This window comes from Pseudorca crassidens, chromosome 19, assembly GCF_039906515.1.
Source record: "Pseudorca crassidens isolate mPseCra1 chromosome 19, mPseCra1.hap1, whole genome shotgun sequence".
In the NCBI taxonomy this organism is placed as follows: domain Eukaryota; kingdom Metazoa; phylum Chordata; class Mammalia; order Artiodactyla; family Delphinidae; genus Pseudorca; species Pseudorca crassidens.
The window spans coordinates 37,904,036-37,926,393 of record NC_090314.1 but is presented as its reverse complement, the minus strand read 5'-3'; the positions used below and the strand labels follow the sequence as shown (position 1 = coordinate 37,926,393).

The window sequence follows — 22,358 nt, the reverse complement described above, 5'->3', positions numbered from 1 at the left end:
TGAGTCCAATGTAAATAAACGTTACCTAAATAAAAACTTAGGCGTGGGACTTCCCTGGTAGTGCAGTGGTTAAGAATCTGTCTGCCAATGCAGGGGACACAGGTTCGAGCCCTGGACTGGGAAGATCCCACAGAGCAACTAAGCCAGTGCGCCACAACTACTGAGCCTGCAGTCTGGAGCCCACGAGCCACAACTACTGAGCCCTTGTGCCACAACTACTGAAGCCCACGCACCTAGAGCCCACGCTCCGCAACAAGAAGCCACCGCAATGAGAAGCCCATGCAACTGCAACTAGAGAAAGCCCACACGCAACGAAGGCCCAATGCAGCCAAAAATAAAATTAATTAATTAATTTTAAAAAAACAAAAACAAAAAAAGCCTAGGCCCACATGCAGTCAAGAGTATTTGGGCTTTCGCTATGCTGTCTGCATCTTAAATAGCACGGGAGACGTGAGGACGGCTTTTTTGTTGCTGTTGGAAGAAAACGTTCGTGAGGTCAAACAAAAACTCGTGTATCTTTTAAAATAAATATAAAAATAGATGGTTTCAAAATATTTTTTAAAAAGTAAGCCAACTATAAAAATAAATGAGGTTGTTAAAAACATTATTAGAAATGCACATGAACCAGGCCTATACTGCTACAGGAGGGTCTTTAAAAATTAAACATATAATCATACTTTTATGACCTCAATCCCCAAATCAATAAGGGAACTATGTCTCCCTGTAACCAACTACTCAGGAAAGCTGAGTAATATTGGTTGAACCAAACGAAGAGAAGCAGAATGTGAAGAAAACTCAAAGGGGTAGGCCACAGAATCCAAGCTAGGCTGTAATATCCTCAACTGTGTGAGAGAGCACTAGAGCCTACAGCTACGGAGCCAGCTACACTGCCTGCACTACCGACCCCAGCGCACAGGAAGTGCTTACTAAATGTGAGCTCCTCTCCTTTGTCATTCCAACTAATTCAGCAGAAAGGTATGGAGCAGAGGGGAAGCCCAACGGAAAACAGCAGGCAGGTACCCTATGCAGCAGGCTCAAACAAAGGGGGGAGGTAGAGGAGAACCTTCATCAACTGTGATAATTTCAGGAAGGGAAAAAATGTTTTCTTCTACTATTTCCTGAAATTTTTCCACCCTTCGCAATAACTGCTTCTTCCTTCACTGAAAAGTCGACAGTTGTGACTGGTAATTCCATGTATGGGCAACAAAGTGCTTCATAAACATTAATTAAGCGTTCATGTTAAAAATGTACTTTCACCTATAATCTCACTAGATCTAAAAAGAAGGCAAGATTTTTGCAGAAGCTTACAAAGAAGCTTAGGCACAACTATGCATAAAAATCCAAAACCTAATTCCCAATTTATGTGTCATCCTGGCCAGCAATTAAACATAAGAGGCTCTTTCTATTTTACTAACATTAAGTCCGGTATCTGCCTGGAAAGGACGTGACTTTCTTTTTCATAAATAATGGGAAACCATTCAGATGAAAAGAAAATAAGCAATTCCATAGTTCCATTCCCTCCTTACCTTTCTGCTTTGGGCTTTGTCCCATCTACTAGATATCTAGTGTCTGGATACTGGAAAAGCAACTCTTCCTGAAGATCTACCAATGACCTCAACAATGCTTTAAGTGCCTTGTGACCTGGGAAATAAAGCAGAGGGAAGGAACAGTTAATTATCTACAGTTCTCCAAAGTAGGTGATGCCTATGACGCTGGACTCCTGAGCAGTACTGGCTGAGGGGGTGCGCACAGGGTACGCCGGGACTGAAAACTCTCCGAAATACAGAATTCCTGAAAGGAAATAATAACAGTGCCTACCTCATAGGGTCGTTGTGAGGAACAAGCAGGGTAACAATGTGTAAGGTACTTAGAAGAGCGTCTGCAGTAAACTGTGAGTTCTTAAATTTAATAAGTTTGACACACTCCTTCCCTGCCTGTCATCATAACCAATAATTTTTTTCCTTTGGTGTTTCTTTCTCAGATATTTTTCTACAGGTTACCCATTGACCTCTTGGATTATCCCTTTACTGATCAACTCCTTAAGCAATTCCTTCTCTTCTGAAGAGCACAGCTTAGTCCTGGGGTCCCTACCACCACCACCACCACCACACCCTCCCCCAGGAGATCTCCTTTGCCTCTGGTGTGAGCTACCACCTCATTCATTCAATCTCCCAACACATACCCTTAAGGAAGGTTCCAGTTCACGAATAGAAACCCAAGTTAATGACTTTCTGTTTGCAGTACAGTCAGCCCTCGGTATCCTCAGGGGATTGGTTCTAGGAGCTCTCCCCCAGGATAACGAAACCCATGGATGCTCAAGTTCCCTATATGAAAGGGCCTAGTATTTGCATGTAACCTACACGCATCCTCCCACATACTTTAAATCATCTCTAGATTACGTACAACTAGTACAATGTAAATGCTATAAAAATCGTTGTGAATACTATGTAAATAGTTGCTAGAGTGCTGCAAATTCAAGTTTTGCTTTTTGGAACGTTCTGACATTTTTTCTTTCCAAGTATTTCTGATCCAAAATTGGTTGAATCCACGGATGCGGAACCCAAGGATATGGAGGTTCCATTGTACTGAACTGTGTATTAAAATTCTGCACACCAAGAATATGTTCTCACCTGATTCTCCTCACGACCAAAAGGATGCACGTGTAATAAAGCTGGTCAGGATTAAGTTTAAAGTCTATGACCAAGAACTTTCAGAATAAAATCTGGCCCGCTGAGAACCAAACTCTTACCTTCTTTATCAGCAAAATCCTACTAAAGGGGCTAAATAGACGTGGATAACTACTAGTTAAGTTTTGACAGCACTCAGACATCTCGCTTTATAATCAAAACTTTCCCATTTCCAGCAACTGCCAAGAAAATCTTCACATGGATGCCCCATCACTCCCTCAAACACCATGTCAGAAACAAAACTTTTTTCTTCCAACCTAATACTTCTCCTTTGTCTGATTCTCTCACCTCTGTCTAATGTTTTCACAGGAGATCACTGACATTTTGGAGCCCTTATTCAATATGTTCAGTCAGTTGCTAAATCCTGTGGTTTCCATACTTCCTATCACTAACAGTTGTCCATCTGTCTCTGGCTATGCTTCGATCACTCCTTCCCACTTTCCTTTAAGTAACTGTAATCTTCTCACAAGCATCCTTACTCTCATTTAGCAATCCCTACATTCATTTTTATTTTATATTCTAGACTAACCTCAGCCCACACGAACTTCAGTTTAAGTGATTTTTATGAATTTGATTCTGTCTCTTCGGCTTCTACCTTGCGCAGCATGAGTAGCTTCCTCACTATTTTACATCTCAACCTATTTCATCAATGGGACACCAACACATGACTCAGACAAGTTCTCCAAACAGATCACACTGCAGCATTCCATTTCAACATACGGCTAAGAGCTTACCTGAGAAAGCCTCTGCAGATTGGTCAGAAGGAACTCAATAACCCAACAGTTACTTTGCATTCCTCCAATAATCTCCGTATAAGACTATACAGGGACTTCCCTGGTGGTCCAGTGGTTAAGAATCCGCCTTCCAGTGCAGTGGACCTGGGTTCGATCCCTGGTCAGGGAACTAAGATCCCACAGGCCTCGAGGCAAGTAAGCCTGCGCGCTGCAACTACCAAGCCTGCATGCCCTGGAGGCCACACGCCACAACTAGAGAGAAGCCTGAGCGCTGTAACTAGAGAAGCCCGTGAGCCACAATGAAAGATCCCGCATGCCACAAATAAGACCCGTCACAGGGACTTCCCTGGTAGCACGGTGGTTAAGAATCCACCTGCCGGGCTTCCCTGGTGGCGCAGTGGTTAGGAGTCTGCCTGCCGATGCAGGGGACGCGGGTTCATGCCCTGGTCCGGGAGGATCCCGCATGCCGCGGAGTGGCTGGGCCCGTGAGCCGCTGAGCCTGCGCTCCGCAGCGGGAGAGGCCACAACAATGAGAGGCCCGCGTACCGCAAAAAAAAAAAAAAAAAAAAAAGAATCCACCTGCCAATGCAGGGGACACGGGTTCAATCCCTGGTCCGGGAAGATCCCACATGCCGTGGAGCAACTAAGCCCATGCACCATAACTACTGAGCCTGCACTCTAGAGCCTGCAAGCCACAACTATTGAGCCTGCGTGCCACAACTACTGAAGCCTACGCTCCTAGAGCCCGTGCTCCGTAACAAGAGAAGCCACCGCAATGAGAAGCCCGCACGCAGCAACGAAGACCCAACACAGCCAAAAAAAGAAAAAAAAAAGACCTAATGCAGCCAAAAAAAATAAATTAATTAATAAAAATAATAAAATAAAATATTGTTCTTGTAGCCAAAAAAAAAAGGACTGGGGCTTCCCTGGTGGCACAGTGGTTGAGAGTCCGCCTGCCAATGCAGGGGACATGGGTTTGTGCCCTGGGTGTGGGAAGATCCCACATGCCGCGGAGCAGCTGGGCCCGTGAGCCATGGCTGCTGAGCCTGCGCGTCCGGAGGCTGTGCTTCGCAACGGGACTGCAACGGGAGAGGCCACAACAGTGAGAGGCCCGCATACCGCAAAAAAAAAAAAAAGGACTATATAAATACAACTTGCTTATTTAAATGTAACAGAAGATCCTTGACCACATCTTTTCTAAATTCCACATTCTAATACTTTTATAATCAGTACATATCCACACCACTTGGGAGGACCTGCAATACCTAAATATTACCTGAAAAAAATCCAAAATGCCTTGTGTTCTAAACCCAGGTTCTCCACCTGTTACTCTGAATCTTAACAAAACAAACAAACAAAAAAACTTTTCCACCAAATATAAAAATAAAAAGTTACTCTCATGAAGAAGAAAAAAGTATCACAGAATTATTCTTCGGACAGTTTTGGGGAAATGGATTAGGCACAAACAAGATGAGAAGTAGGCAAGAAGAATAAAAAGAATAAAGATATAATAATTTTAAAAGAGAAGAATTACTTTAAATGTGCTAAGTGTGTAACTAGGATAATGCAAAATTATGTATATAAACATGTAAATTTTTAAAGTAATGAGGAAAGCAGAGAATACAAATAACTACAAATATTAGGTTACCACAAATGATCATCTATGAAAAGAGCTGAATATTATAAACAGAGATTCCATATAGCTAAGGTTCTGAAAGTTATGTTACAGCCAGAACCTTAAGAAAATAGAAGAGACACTAATACTTGGAAGGAAGCCCATGAAAACGCCGAAATCTCCTCTCATCCAAATTCTGTGCAAATATGAACCATTGTTTTTACCTCCTTTTCTAGAAACAGCTACATCTTAAGAGAGCCCATGTTCTCCAAAGTGAAACTACAAATCAATTTTGCATTTGCAAAGTAGTCTTCAAAATTCCCAAGCCTAAACCTTGAAAATATTAGGCTATGTGAAATAAGTCAGTTGCAAAAGGACAGATATTGTGTGATTACACTTATATGAGATATCTAAAAAAATGGTCAAACAGAAAATAGAAGGGTGGTTACCAAGGGCTGGGAAGAGGTGGGAATGGGGACTTATTGTTTAATGGACACAGAGTTTCAATTTGGGATGATGAAAAAGGTTTTGAAATGGACAGTGGTAATGGTTGCATAACAATGCAAATGTACTGGCTACTGAACTGTACACTTTAAAATGGTTAAAAATGGTAAATTTTATGTCATATCTATTTTACCACAATTTTTAAAAACACCTTAAAAAAACCCTAAGACCAAAGTAGTAATAATTCTACCATCCCAGTCTATCTCTCTACAGAAAAAAATCGTCTACATTCCTTCAACCTGGAGCCTAGTCCAAAAGAACAATGGAATATTATTCAGCCTTAAAATGGAGAGGAAAAAAAAAAAAAAAATGGAGAGGTGGGCTTCCCTGGTGGCGCAGTGGTTGAGAGTCCGCCTGCCGATGCAGGGGACACGGGTTCGTGCCCCGGTCCGGGAGAATCCCAGATGCTGCGGAGCGGCTGGGTCCGTGAGCCATGGCTGCTGAGCCTGCGCGTCCGGAGCACAGGCTCCGCAACGGGAGAGGCCACAGCAGTGAGAGGCCCACGTACCGCAAGGAAAAAAAAAAAAAAAGGAGAGGAATTCTGACACATGTTACCACATGGATGAACCTTGAGGACATTATGCTAAGTGAAATAAGCCAGTCACAGAAGGACAAATCCTGTATCATCCCACTTATATGAGGTACCTAGAGTAGTCCAATTCATAGCAACAGAAACGGTGCTTGCCAGGGGCTGGGGCAAGAGGGAAATGGAGATTTGTTCTTTAATGGGTATAGAGTTTTAGTTCTGCAAAATCAAAAAGTTCTGGAGACTGGCTGCACAACAATGTGAATATATTTAGTACTACTGAACTGTACACTTAAAACAGGATAGTAAATTTCATGTTACGTGTCTTTTTACAATAAAAAATTATAAGAACAGGAAAATCAAGTGCCTGTCCCTTACTTCCTCTAGTACCATGTGTCCATGATCTAAAATATGAGATCAAGAACCATGCAGGGAAGAAGCTGCAAAGCAGTTCATAATGTTTATGGCTGCTTGCCCCCAACAAGCAAGTCATAATTTGACTCTCTAATGTAACATAACCAAGAATTCTGAAAACGTCCAACAAAAAGACTACTACTTTTAAGGGCCACTTTCAAGTAGCTACACAAGCCCTTTTTTTTGGTTCAAGTCAGTTTTTAAAAATCCATCGCAGATATATTAGACAGCATATCAATCCAACAAGAAAGCAGAGAGCCAATATCAGTAAATCAAAGTGTGCCTTTCTGTTAATACTCTCTCATATGTTCTCATTTTATACACCCCTTCACCCAGTCAGAAAGTAGCCCTAAAGTATTTAAGCTCCATTCAGGGATAGCACCACCATGCATCAAAGTGTCAAGAGACCTACCAGAGGTGAAATCTGCAATTCTGTGCTGCTAACCACCAAAAAAAAAAAAAAAAAAAAGTTTATCAAAGTCAAGTCACCAGTGGCCAACACATGGACAACCTCCTGCGAAGAGATTTAGAAGCCAGAGCCCAATTCTTGTTTCTCTGTGATATTAGGGCCACATCTCCTTCTAGTAAAATTTTATGTAAAACCTGAAGAGACGATGAGCAATCCTCTGCTGGTCGCAGTAGGCCTCCTGGAAGCCACAGCTGACGAGGATGAGGAAAGACTCTCTCCCAGAGGCTCAAATCCAATAGTGAATTCTTCGCAGCCAAAAACCAAACCAAAACAAGCAACTCTCTTTAGCATTCATATAGGGCTGAATTCTATTTGTTCAACCCTATGAATGTGAAAGGGAATGGAATCAACAGTTTCTAGTTCACCTCTAGCTTTTCTCCCAATTAGCGTCAGAGTTAAAAATTAACAAAAGCTGCAGATACTTTCTTCTTGTTCAAACGAACAAGCCCAAACAGTAATACTGACAGAATTCGGAATTATGATACAGTGGAGCCTTCACGTAGTTCTTTGTTGAAGAAGTTAGGGCACCTGGCCACAAAACAAATGGCGACCGTCAAGGACATATATGCTTATTTTGTCTTACATGGTCCATTTCCAGAGGCTTTTCCCTTAAGAGGAGATTAAGAAGGACCTATGCCTCACCTTATTACCAAGATTCAACCCAAGCACCTGGGCACTGGCTTTAGGAATAATTTCCCAAGTAGAGAATAAAAAGAAAGAGTACTTTACTAAGGGTCAGGAGCCCTGTATCCTAACTGACACTATCACCAACTAGTCATTTTCCACTGAGTGGACCAATTTAATCTCTTCAAGTCCCAATGGTCTCATCTATAAAATGTAGATAATCCTTTGCCTGCTTATCTTACAGAATTAAGGTGAAAAATAGCAAATGCTTTTATATATTAAGGTAGTCTGCCAATTTTTTTAATGCTGTAGAAAGAGAAAGTACATTACTATCACAAAATCAGCGTCTTTCACATGGTGAAAATCTCTAGCTGTGCCTGTTCTGATCTACAGCAATAGGACTGAACTAGTATATTCATACATTCCTATATTAAGTATTCATTTACACACTACCCATATGCAAGCATTCTATATATAAAATGTCACCAATCTAAAAACCATTTTCACTTAACAGCTTTATTTTTTTCCCTGATTCATCTAGGCTGTTCGATGTAAACAAAACTGTAGGCAGAGAATAAGTGTGGACATGGGCACACAGTTCATTAATTAGATTATAAGCCAATAAGTAAAACTTCTGGCAAGGGGATGGAGGGCAACGGGAAGAGCAAATGTATAAAGTAAAATAAAGCTCACCTTATCAGTTTTTAAATATCCACACCATTATTTTTTAAGTAAATATGCAAGCATACAATTATGTATGTGCAAGTAATATAAACTCCCACATTCCTATTACCCCAGATATATACATTGAGGTAGAATATACAGATCGCAAGAGCATTTTTTTTTTCTTTCCTCCTTCTAAAGTAACTCTAGGACTGCAGCTAAACTATAGGTCAAAAGGACACACGATATACTGGCCTGAGAACAATACTTTTCATTCAAATCCATACAAGCCTGCCACTTGCAGCAGTCATCCCCGGCAATTAATCCCCCAAGAAAGACGTTTGATTAAATCTTTTCAAGCAAATCCTTTGCTTTGCTTTTGTTAGTTCACTTCTTGTCAACATCCATTAAAATATGCCTTTAATTCTCCCACAATCTTAAAAAACACCGATTCCACTGTCTTCAACTTTAATCAACTGTATGGCCGGCATTTTTCATTTCATAATAATGTGCTGCTTGGAATTCAAGAGGCAGGCTCAGCATCAATCATCTGGTAAGAATTTTTCCACTGCAATAAATATGCAAATGAGGAGAGCCAGTCAGTCGTATTTCAGGCCCGACTTGCTAGTGTTTTAAAAAAGACACAAATTTATTAATTGCCGGTGGCCAGAGGAATCCTATTACTTTGGGCATTGATTACAAAGCTGTGTGAGTGATTATTGTGCAACTCGCGGGCTACCCAGGCATGAGGAAAAATTATTAAAGCAAGGCAGAGATTATCAACTCGGAATAACAATAAGCCTTAACATTTAGGCCCTAACTTCTTCAACAAAGAATTACGTGAAGGCTGCACTGTATCATAATTCCGAATTCTGTCAGTATTACTGTTTGGGCTTGTTCTATATTCCCCAAGCAGGATGGCGTTACCAGTAAGAAAGAGCACTGCAGGTTACAAATTCCTTAACACCCACTGTGTGGATGAGTCGCTATCATTTCCAGTGTGGGTGCAACTAGAATTTTTATATATCCATGTAGGTATACACATACACAGGTGTGGGCATGTATATAACCCCCCGATTTATTAGAGAAACAGATGTACTCTTAGGAGGACCATATTTCGACTGGAACAGTAGAAGTAGTTCTGTCCCACTCTGTTGGTTGGTTCTGTGAACCAAAAGTAGGATCTTTTTTTTTAATGGTACAAAATCACCACCAGGATAACTTTTCCAAAGCAGAGTGTGGGGACTTATATTCTAAAATCATGACAACTAATCCAAAAGCAGACTTGGGTTTTCCGACCTCAGGGAGCCCCATGGTAGAAGGCATGCAGTCTGTGCAGGGGTCTATGAGGAAATGATTTGATGGGCTAATTCTGAATGCAAAGTATTTTTGTGAGAAACATTCAGCCTAAGACATATTAAATCAAGTAAGAAAGAGGACTCAGTGGACAAAACTTATTTTTTCTCTTAAGAGAATGATGTAGGGAATTGGGGAGTAAGTGGAAGTTGAAATAAGGGAGAGGTGAAGAGACATAGGATAAAATATGTTGGGTGAGCCCCCTCACAGAAAGAAACCAAAAGGAAAAATCCTTCCCATTTTACATTACTGTCGCACTAAGTAACATGATAGATAGTGTGCATTTGAGTTCTGTGGAGGGACATCCCACTCAAGCTGTAATTTCTGACCAGGTATGAATGTGTAAGGAAGGGAAAAGAAGTGCAGAATTTCTTAGGTTTCCCTGAATACTCTCTCAAATACCTTGATGAAGTGTGTCAATAAATCCTTAAAAAGCCCTACAGGACACAGCAATCTAACTGATCAATGTACTTTCCGAAATCCACTAGCTACCTTCCGTTTCACAGTTCCTAGACAACCTCCATTGTTCCAGAGTACTTACCTGAAAAGGGAAATTTATTTTTCCCCTTTAAACAGAAAGGGTAAATGCTCAGAGCACTGAGGTACTTAAAATCCAAGTTTATTTACCACAGTAATTGCTTAAACTAATATAGGAGTTACCCTGGGAGAGTGGAGATACTTTCATTTTTATTTGATATACTTTTGAACTGTTTGAATATTTTATAAGCACATATTACTCTTACAATTTAAAATGCTATAAAGTTTAAACTCTGAAGTAAGGGAACTTGTTAAAAATAAAATTAAAACCACAATCCAAGTAACCTTCTGTTTCATATAAAATAGTCTGATCCTTTCATATTAAAAAGCCTTTAAATAAACAGGTAGTGAACTGTCCCGAACCAAGTGCCCAAATTCTCTATACAGTATGGGTCTGGAAATGGGGGTTCCCATGCAGTTAATCCTTCCTCTCTCAGTATCCTTCACAGCATTGCTACAACACATATTGTACTGTGCATGTTGTAAGCAGCTTGAGACACAGACCTTGTCCTGCCACTCTAGCAGCCAACACATCACTTGGGCCATAAAAAGTACTCTACAAATATTTCAGTTCCAGAGAATTGATGCCCAAGTCACATGACAGAACATCTAACTACACTATCATTTCCAAATCTAAATGCTGACAAGCAAACAAAATGTGGACTCCCTATCTGCTACCTTCAACAACTGTGTATCCTCAACAAACTGACCTTTTGTTAACAGAAGCAAGGTAATCAAGCTTAACTTTTTCCTTATTTGAACACGCCAACTATAAGATGTATAGGCTACTCCTAAGAGTCTCAAAACCACTGTATCAGATTTAAGAACTTACAAACATGAAAATAATTAACAATTTTTGTTAGGCATGTTACAATGCATTCTCATGAAAAGTCATTATCGCCACTTGGATAAACTGAGGCTCAGAAAATAAAAGATTATTTTATTTGCGTTCCTTTTAATATTAGCGAAGGTAAGCACTGCTTATTCATCAACCCCAAAATGAAACATGTTGAGATGCTGCTTTCATGTAAAAACATTTAAATGATGCTTAAAAAGTGGTTTACCTATCTCCACACCTTGCTGTGAGCATCCTGAGGCAGGGACTGAACCGCTCACCTTGGTATACTGGGTGTTGGCAAACGGCAGACTCCACACTGTTGAATGAATAACTGAATAAAAATGACATCCTAATATTCTTCCTGGCATGTGCTTTTTGTGTGTGCATTTCAAATCTCCAAAGAACTAACTATAAGTATAGTACCAGTATTTATTTATATAACCCCTTTAAGAAGAGGGAAACAAATACTGTGGCCACAGAGCTATAGCCTAAGAAAAAAACTATTACCACTATTAAGATTAATAGCTAACACTTATCAAGGACCTACTAAGTACCAGACACTAGCCTGAGCACTTTTCATGTAGTAACTCATTTAAATCCTCACAACAATCCTTTCAGGTACATACTATTATTATATCACCATTATACAGATGAAGAAAATGAAACACTACTACAAGCTTTAAAAAAAAACTGCACGTTTTTCATTTTCTAGATCAATGTACCTTTATGGGATATGTATCAAAACTACCTGGAAAACGAAATGAAATTTTCAATTCCAAAAAAATGACAAAACTGCCCTCCTCAATACCATGACACAATAAAAAGCACTAGTGAGGGGACTTCCCTGGTGGTCCAGTGGTTAAGACTCCATGCTCCCAATGCAGGGGGCCCGGGTTCGATCCCTGGTCAGGGAACTAGATCCCGCATGCTGCAACTAAGACCCAGCACAGCCAAATAAATAAATAATTTAAAAAACAAACAAACAAAAAACAGTAGTGAGTTTCTGTTAAAATGCTATATCTAAATTTGGTCCTCACACTTGAAAAAACAAAGTGGAGAAATTAAAGAAAGCCCAAATCATACGGATGGAAGGCAGGTCCTGTAAGACAAGATAAAAGAATATTTGCTTAACCCGAAAAAGAAAATGTTAAGAAATGGATTAATAGTCTCCAAAATTCAAATGGCCAAATACATCCAAAAAAAGATGCTTAGCCTTACTTAAAAAAAAAAAAATTAAAGCAATGTGATACTTTTCTGATAGTGCTTGATGCTGGCAAGAATGTGAAGGGGCACTCTCCATACACAACTGATAAGAGTTAATTAGCTCAACGGATCCTGAAAGCAATCTGGCAAAAAGTATCAAAGTTTTACAAACGCATGCCTCCTGACCCTACTATTCCACTTCTAGAAATTAATTCTAGAGAAATAATCAGATAAGAAAGCAAAGAGGTGGCTACAAAAACATTAATTTTTAGCATTATTTATAATAGGTAAAAACAGCAAACATCTTAAGTGCCCATTTATAAGGTATTTAGTCAAATAACTTTCTGGGCAGCTGTTGAAAAGGATAAGTATAAACAGAATTTGGTCTGAATACACTAAACCATAAATACTTTGGGGGATAACTGAAGTAATCTGAGTATGGAGTGGACATATTACTTAGGACTGTTAGGAAGTATTGATTTGGTTAGAGGAGATGACAGTGTTACATAGGAAACACTCTTACTTTTTAGAGCTATTTATAGAAGTATTTAGAGGCAAAATGACATGATGATGAGTACTTTAAAATACTTCAGGAAAAAAAATGAAAACAAAGATAGCATAGTATTTTTTTTAAAGAAAGAACAGGTGGGCTTCCCTGGTGGCGTAGTGGTTGAGAATCTGCCTGCCAATGCGGGGGACGTGGGTTCGGGCCCTGGTCTGGGAAGATCCCACATGCCACAGAGCAACTGGGCCCGTGAGCCACAACTACTGAGCCTGCGCGTCAGGAGCCTGTGCTCCGCAACAAGAGAGACCGTGATAGTGAAAGGCCCCCACACCGCGATGAAGAGTGGCCCCCACTTGCCGCAACTAGAGAAAGCCCTCGCACGAAACAAAGACCCAACACAGCCAAAACTAAATAAATAAATTTTTAAAAAATCGTTCCCTAAAAAAAAAATAACAGGTAAGACATATTTATTAACGTGGGAAGATGGTTTTAGTTCAACGTATCCTTATGATCTCATTTACAGTTTAAAAAAAGGTTAAATTGACATAAATACCTGGAAGAATATACACCAAACTGCTAGAGAGAGTTCTCTCTGAAGAGCACTATTAATAGAAAGGAAAAAGAGGACTTTCACCATCCATGTTACATATTTCAGGATTAGGTCAGGGGGAGGGGGATAATTAGTACTGTTTGAAAAAGAATTTTTTTTTACTACAAACTTCACTTTAATAATTTTTTTAAAAAGCTGATTAAGATTAAATAAATATATTCAAGTACACAGAGAGGTCTTCTGAAGTAGATATAATTCTTCCTGTCAACAGAATAATCAAACAAAAAGACAGATTAAAATAAAAGCAGGAGAAATTAGAAGTAGCCATACATTTGATTGACAAGAAGATCACCCATCCCTAGAACTAATTTAAAATTTTCCCTGTATGGTCACAAAAGAAATATGAAAGACCAATAAATGTAAGGAAAAAATGTTTACCCTCGTTAAACACTGGGGAATGTAAATTTTTAAAAAATGCAAATTAAAAGAAGCAGAAACCATTTTCCACCTATCAAAGTGACAAAGATGAAACAAAATTATAATATCCAGGGTTGACAACGATAAGGGAAACTGACATTCATATAAAGAAGATGAAAATGTAAACTGATTCAGCTTTTCTGGAGGGCGACTTGGCCATACAGATCAAATGCCTTAAAATTGTGCATATCCTTAGAACACATACTAATTCCACACCTAGAAATTTATTTTATGAAACAAAGTTATCACAGATGTGAGTAAAGATTTAGTAACAATAATGTTTACTGCATTATTTATAAAAATGAAAAACTGGAAACAATCCAAATGTCCAACAATAAAGAACTAGTTAAACTACCCATATGATGGAAAGTCTCTGCTGCCATTAAAAATAATGCTGTAGAACAATATTTAATGACATGGAAAAATATTCATGATCTCTGTTAAGTAGAAAAAAGCACACTGCAAAACAGAATATAGAATATGGTTCCATTTTTGTTCTAACTACACACCCACAGAGGGAAAGAAAACCAGAAAATATTTATACCATATACCAAAATATTAAAAGTACATAACTCCAGCTGCTGAGATTGAGGAAGATTATTTCCTTACTTTCCCTTGGCCATTTTCTAAATTTTATATAATGAATATGTAGCACATTTATAATAAGAAAAACACATTTTTATCTTTTTCTTTATCACTTAAAAAAAGTCTTGCCTGCCTAGGGGAGGGACTAGATCATCTGATCCCCCAAGGGCCCTTCTAGCTCTCTTACTGAAAAAGCAGTACGAAGGAATGATCTTTAGAAAAACTGAAGGACACATTTACGATTCACACTCTAAGCCTTCTGTTTTACAACAAATTCATCTCCATCTCTCTCCTGCCTTCATTCCTTTAAGCTTTGGCATTTATTCCATTTCTTTATTCCCTCATACTTTCTTTAAAGGGAAGATTAAAAAAAAAAAAAACACAGATTAGAGTAGTTCAGACTATGTGCATAGTGATGGTCTAGAGCAGTGGTTCTGAAGCAAAGCAGACGTCATACTGGCCTTGCCTCTAACTGTGTGGCCTTAACCAGGTTACTTAACCTAAGACTTGATTTCCTCTTCTGTACAACATAGTTATCAGCCAGCCCCTATTTCACAGGCTGCCATGAGAACTAAATGAGACATTCGTAAAAACTTAATACAGTGCATGGGGAGTAGTGCCAACTAACAAATGGGAGCTATTTTTATTATTTTTAGAGGATAGTGGCATCCTGCATTGTACTTGCTCAATAAAATACCAAGATAGAAGTAAATTAACCAACCCGATTCTCAAAAGGTCACTTCTGATTTCTTTTCCCTCGTGTTCTTCTACCGCATGAGCCTTACTGAGGACACGGGAAATGCTTTCTAATCACTCGAGTTAGCACATTTGTCTCTGCCCTCTTCCAAACCCCCACCACTGCTGACATTCACGTAGCATAGATTATGTGCCATTTTAAGGACGAAAGAATCTTTAAGATTATCTGAACAGCCCCTCTACCTATAAAAATTTTCCTTGCATGAAACAATATGAATAGCTAGTAAAAACTCTTCTCAAAATAGTAGCATTTTGGACTTATACAGAAGCAAATTTATTCAACTGCCTCAAGAAAAACAGAATCTGGGAGATTTGAGACTAAACACCAAGCAAAACAATCAATATTACATGAGAGCAAATGAAAAATTACCAAAGAACTCAAACGAAAGTGTAGTCCAAGCACAACAAACTTTCAAAGCAAGTAATATGGGCAAATTTATTTGGGGACAGGTAATAAATTTAATAATTATAATAATCAAGAGAGAATTGTCTAAAGGTATCATGACATACTGACTTTCTCTAAGATAATTTATAACTAACATAATAATAGCCTTTGCTTTTATTCCCCACACCTCCCAATCTCCTCTCCTTGTCAAACTTCCATTAAAGCTTAATGGAGGGCTTCCCTGGTGGCGCAGTGGTTGAGAGTCCGCCTGCCAATGCAAGGGACACAGGTTCGTGCCCCGGTCTGGGAAGATCCCACATGCCGTGGAGTGGCTGGGCCCATGAGCCGTGGCCGCTGAGCCTGCGTTTCCGGAGCCTGTGCTCCACAATGGGAGAGGCCACAACAGTGAGAGGCCCGCGTACCGCGCAAAAAAAAAAAAAAAAAAAAGCTTAATGGAAAAATATATATAGTGGAAGAAAATATATATTAAATATATTAAAATATCTGGAAGAATACACTTCCATTGTTTTCTCTGAGAAGGAGGTATGGGAATTTGGGAAAGTGGAAGAACTTTCACATACATCTCTACTGTTTATGTATTTTTTTTACCGTGAAGATTTTATATATACCTTTATATATAAAGATATACGTAAAGATTTTACATATATATTGTAATGGAAGAGTATAAGGACAAATTAAATTAAGTCCCATAAAAGCCCTAGCAAGTTTCATAAATATCAGGGGAAAAAAGGTCTCCACTCTTTCGAAAAATGCTTTGCAGCTTCTCATGGTATTTTTAAAGATGGACTAGCTACTGTTGGGAAAATACATTATAAGTAGGTAAGCATTAGCCATGGTTGAAACTGGAAAGCAGGAAACCTGCTAAACCAGTGATCTGATTTCACATTTCCAACTGCTTTTATACCATCTAACATATCAAGATGGAGACCACCTCCAGCTTTGACCAAGGCGTCCAAAAGAAATGGTAACAACCCAAACACTTTGGAAAGTCATTTCATGAAAAGGAAACTCACAAAAGGAATATTATGAAACAGCATACTTGACATAAGCACAGGGTATGTTCTTCTAGATGTCTGGGGTTATTTGGATTATGAAAGGCAACCTCATTTATCAGTACAACTACTATTACCAAGAGGAAAAAAAAATCTGCAAATTCAGAGTAAACAGAATTAGGCCTCCTACATTTAGCCAAGTGAAACAACCAACAAAAACCAAACACATAAATTCTCTATGTCTTTCAGAGGTTTTTTCCCCTTTAAACAAAGGATTTACTTTCTGCTCTTCCTGTGGCCCCCTACATTTGGATCCCTCTTTCCTACTTTGGTACAATGTATCCCTAAGTAGTTTCAATGAGTTGTGAATTAATTGTCATTCACAAGCCGAAAAAAAAGAAGAAGAAGAAAGAAAGAAAAAGCAGGATTAACTGCAATTGCCACTACAACGGAGAAACTTGCATCTTGCACTCTTACCATGTAAATAAGGCACAGATCCTGCAGGAACATGCCAAACACCAAGATTCTTAATTAATGGAGCTCTTTAATGTGCAAATCAGGAACAAATTGCAAGTTCTGACTTGCATTGATTATGAAAACATTAATTGAATGAGCAAGACCCTAAAAAAAAGACACAATCCTAAGTCTTCAAAGAGACCAAAAGAATACAAAGCTCTGGAAACCAGACAAGTCTGACCAATGTGTAAAATGTAAACCTAAAACTGAGGCCTGCTCACTAGTACACAATGAATTTAAAAACAAGAAACAAAAACCTCAACAATTTAATCAGAAAGCAATCACCATAAAAGCATCTATTCCACCAACATCTAGCATTAAGCAGAAAAATGACTGTTCACTCCAGAAGCTCACAGACACTGCTTTAATGAAAAAAAAAACCCTTTATATATACACACACTTATATGTATATAGGTATAACAAAACAGTGCTGTCTCTTTAAAAAGAAATTCATCCTATATAAATTATAGCCATAAACTTTTCCTGCAGTGCAGTCTAATTAATTCTTGTTCTATATACAAAGGGAAATGCTGGGTGACAAATGGGTGTGAAGCCAGAAAGCTGCCAGGTCTGCAAAACATTTTCTACTTCAATTTATAAGCAATTTTGCAGTAAATCATCAACCAGAACCTGGAATCTCAGGAATCTCTGAGTGTCCAAACCACATTATATCACTTATCAAAGAGAGAAGGAAAAGGAGTTTAAAGACATCTCATTTTTCAGTTCTAACCCACATCAAAATCTAGAAGCTCTGCATAATCTATTATTCTCTTCTGGGTAAGGTTTTAGTACCAGAGATATATTTTTCAAGCAAAAATGACACTATAGGTTGATGTAGCCCATTCCTCCATCCCTAGAAGTACTGTATCATGTACCCATTACCATAAGAAATATTCCCAGAGTTATGTGGGAATAACCACATAACTATTTACACCCCTCCCTCAATCTAAGCAAAATGTTCACAATCAAGCCAAGCGGAAGGGTTCAGAGGCAAGCCAGCGGACAAAATTTAGGGATGAAACACTCCAAGGAAATGAGTCTACCGAAGAGGAAAATAGAAACTTACAGGAAACAAAGAAGAAAGCAGGGCTGCCCCTTTGTAGTCAAACCCTTCCCCCACCCCTAACCTCTGCCAGCCACTGATCTATTCTCCATCCCTTTAGTTTTACTTTTTCCAAAATGTCATATAAATGGAATGTTAAAGTATACATATAATATTTTGAGACTGGCATCTTTCACTAGCATAATACCTTTGAGATGCATCAGTGATTCTGCATTTATCAATATTTTGCTCCTTTTTATTGCTGAGTAATGTACCACAATTTATCTGTTTGTCTACTGAAGGACATTTGAGCTGTTTCCAGTTTTTGGTGATTATGATTAATGCTGCTATAAACACACACATACAAGTCTTTGTGCGGACATATGTTTTCATTTCTCTAGGGAAAATATCTAAAAGTAGGACTGCTGGATCATCTCGTAAATATACGTTTAACTTTATAAAAAAACTAGCTTTCTTCCACAGTGGCTATACCATTCTGCATTCCCACCAGCAACGCATGGAAGCTCCAGTTGCTCTGCACCCTTGCTGACACTTGATGTTGTCAGGTGTTTGTTTTTGGTCATTCTAATAGGTATATAGGGGCATCTCCTTGTGGTTTTAATTTGCATTTCCATCAACACTAATGATTATGTTAAATAAACATCTTTTCATGTGCTTATTTGTCATCATATATCTTCCTTGGTAAAGTTTCTGTTCAAGTATTTTGCCCTTTTTTTTTAAAGGGTATTTTTTATTGTTGGGTTTTAAGAGTTCTTCATATATCCTGGACACAAATCCTTTGTCAGATGAGTGATTTGCAAATATTTTCTTTCAGTCTGTAGCTCTTCTTTTCATTCTGTTAATGCGTCTTTCACAGAGCAAAAGATTTCCTTCTGACTTAGTCCAATCATCAGTTTGTTCTTTTAAGGATTATGCTTTTGATGATCTAAGAACTCTCTCTAACCAAAGGTCATGGAGATTTTTCTCCCATGTGTTCTTCAAAACACTTTATAGTTTTATGCTTAACATTCAAGTTGATGAAGTATTTTGTTAATTTTTGTATGAAGTATGAGCTGTAAGTTGAAGTTCACTTTTTTTGCAAATGAATGTACTATTGTACTAGCACCATTTGTTGAAAAGACTATCTTTCTCCACTACCTCTGCACCTTTGTGAAAAGCCAATTGCCTATATTTGTGAGAATCTATTTCTGAACTCTCTATTTTATTCCACTAGCTAAAATAAATTTAAAAGGAATAAACCCACAAAGGAAGGACAAAGTACAAGCATACCTTGTTTCATCGCACTTCGCAGATACCCTGTGTTTTACAAATTGAAGGTTTCTGGCAACCCTGTATCGAGCGAGTCTATAGGCACCATTTCCCAACGCATTTGCTCACTTCATGTCTCTGTGTCACAGTTTAGTTAGTCTCACAATATTTCAAACATTTCCATTATTATCATATCTGTTTCGGTGATCTGTGATCAGTGATGTCTGATGTTACAGTTGTGACTATCTCGGGGTGCCACAAACCATGCCCATATAAGACGGTGAACTCAAAACTGATTGTTGAAATGACAACAAAGGATTTAGAACATTACATGAACTTAGCTGATAAAGCAGTGGGAGGGTTTGAGACGACTGACTCCAATTTTGAAAAAGGTTCTACTGTGAGTAAAACACTATCAAACAGCATCACCTGCGACAGAGAAATCATTCATGAAAGGAACAATCACTGCGGCAAACTTCACCGCCCCCCGCCTCCAGCAAACACCACCCCCCACGCCCCCAACACCCCCACCACCCCGCTGCCTCCCCGCAATCAGTCAGCAGCCATCAACATCAAGGCAAGACCCTCCACCGGCCAAAAGATTACAACTCACTGAAGGCTCAGATGACAGCTAGCATTTTTTAGCACTAAAGCATTTTTTAATTAAGGTATGCAGGTTTTTTTTAGACATAATGCTATTGCTATTATACACTTAATAGTATAGTGCAGCCATAACTTTTATATGCACTGGGAAACAAAAACAGTCATGTGAGTCACTTTATTGAGATATTCGCTTTATTGCAGTGGTTTGGAAATGAACCTGCAATATCTCTGAGGTATACCCGGATAAGAGAGATGACAGAAACTAAGTTTTGTAAGCTAAAAAGCCAATGACTACACGGTTATTAGAATGTCTGAAATTAAAAAGACTGACCATGCCAAGTGTTAATAAGGATGTGAAGCAAGTGGAACTTTTATACACTGCTGGGAGGATTATAAAATGGTATAACCACTTTAGAAAACAGCTTGGCAGTTTCTATGAAAACTAAACATATTTACCATGTGACCCAGCCATTCCGTTCTTAGTTCTTCAGGAGGCATGAAGTATATGTCCATACAAAAGCATGCACACAAATGTTCACGGCAGCTTTATCCATAACAGCTAAAAACCAGAAACAAAACAAAGCAAATGTGCTATATCCATATACTACTACTACTACTACTCAGCAATGAACTGCTGATATAGGCAAAAACATGGCTGAATCTCAAAATAATTACACTGAGTGAAAGACAGACGAGAAGAGTACAAACTGCATGATTCCATTTATATAAAACTCTAGAAAATGCAAACTAATCTACAGTGACAGAGAGTAGATTAGTGGTTGCCGAGGAATGGGGAGGGACAGAGACAGAGATTACAAAGAGGCTGAGGAACTTCTGGGGATGAGGAATATGTTCGTCATCTTGACTGTGGTGATGGTTTCACGTGTGTACACAGAGGTCAAATTGTACAGATGCTGCTGACAGGTGAAGTAAGATGAGGACTGAGAACTGACCATTTAACTCAGCAACATGGTGGTCATCTGTGACCCTGAGGAGCAGTTTTGGTGGAGCAAGAGGGATACAGGCTTGACTGGAATGCGTTCATGAGAGAACAAGAGAAAGGGATTCAAGACAGTGAGTACAGACAACTCTTTCCAGGGATGCTGTTTACAGGGTTAGGGTTACAGAAATGGGACCTATATGCAGGTTACTGTATGTCAATTATAGCTCAATAAACCAGTTTTTTTTTTTTTTTTTAAGCAGATGGACAAATAACTGACTTAGCAAACCTGACCTAGTTGACCTTGGTGCTGGCAGTGAAGAAAAAGAAGCAATCCCCTCACGGTCCGCAAATACAACCCCAGAAGCTTCAAGAACTAGCAGTGCCAGGCACCTCTAGGAGAGGAGAGGAAGGTAGGGCTACAAACAGTCAACACACCTCTTTACTCAGGCAGACGTTTAGAGGTTTATCCCTTGAAGAGAGTTAAACATAGGGTCTCTGGACAGGGGGACACCAGACACAGTTGAGGCAAGGGCATAGTTCTCGAAACGGGGAATAAGCAGAAGTTCACAGACTGAATGCTGAGACCCCCAGCCTACCCACCTCCTACAATGCTGGCAGCCAGGCAGGAGATTAGAAGTTCTCTAGCAACTAAGATCCCATAAAGAACAAAGATCTAAAAATACTGACATGGGGGTTTCCCCACATGGCCCAGATAGAGCACTTTACAATGGAAACCACAGACAAAGAGCCTCATCCAAACATACAAAGCTGCTAATCAGCTTCTGAGTACCCCACTCTTGAAAGTCAACAGTGGACAAGAGAGCACCAAATATTTGAAGAAAGCATCTAACATATTACACCCAGGTTAAAACAAAAGAAAAGAAAGCAGCGTGGAGGAAACAGACTACTCAGGAAGAACTCTTAAGACTATACATACATATATACACCAGGTATATCCCCAGAGAAATAAAATGTATGACAAGAAATAAAAATACTCAACAGATGAGAAAATAAAGCTGAGGAAATGTCTTAGGAAGTGGTGGCGGGGGGGGAGAGAAAAGAAAAAAAAGACAAAGAACTGGAAAACTGAAGAGAAAAAAAAAGAAGAAAATCAGACGAAAAGTCTAACACCAAATGATAGGCCTTGCAGAAAAAGAAGAGAAAAGAGAGAGTAGAAAAATCACTAACAAAATAATTTCAAGAAAATTTCCGAGGACTGAAAGATACGAGTCTCCAGCCTGAAAAGGCCTGCAGACACTCTGCACAATGATGAAACACATCCACAACAAGGTGCAGCATCATGAAATTCCAGAATTCTTTGGACAAAGAATTCAAAACAGGGAGGAAAAAACATTAAGATCAGGGATCAGAATGGCTTCTGACTCACCAACAGCAACTTCAGAAGGTGGAAAGCAAAGGAATATTCTATAGACTTTTATACACAGTCGGCGAGTCAATCAATTGTGATGATAGAGTAAAGGTACTTTCAGACAATCAAGGTCTAAAAAAGTTTCCCTCTCATGCATCCTTCCTCAGCAAGCTAT

General features: G+C 39.0%; 1 protein-coding gene across 3 annotated transcripts in view; it reads right to left on the bottom strand.

Moving 5' to 3' along the window:
• Positions 1-22,358, bottom strand: part of AATF (apoptosis antagonizing transcription factor) — a 98,842-nt gene that overhangs the window by 59,968 nt on the left and 16,516 nt on the right. For all 3 annotated transcript variants that reach the window (XM_067717553.1, XM_067717554.1, XM_067717552.1), the window contains exon 5: positions 1,527-1,641. In XM_067717553.1, the coding sequence (XP_067573654.1) occupies positions 1,527-1,641 (115 nt within the window). The remainder of the gene's footprint in view (positions 1-1,526; positions 1,642-22,358) is intronic.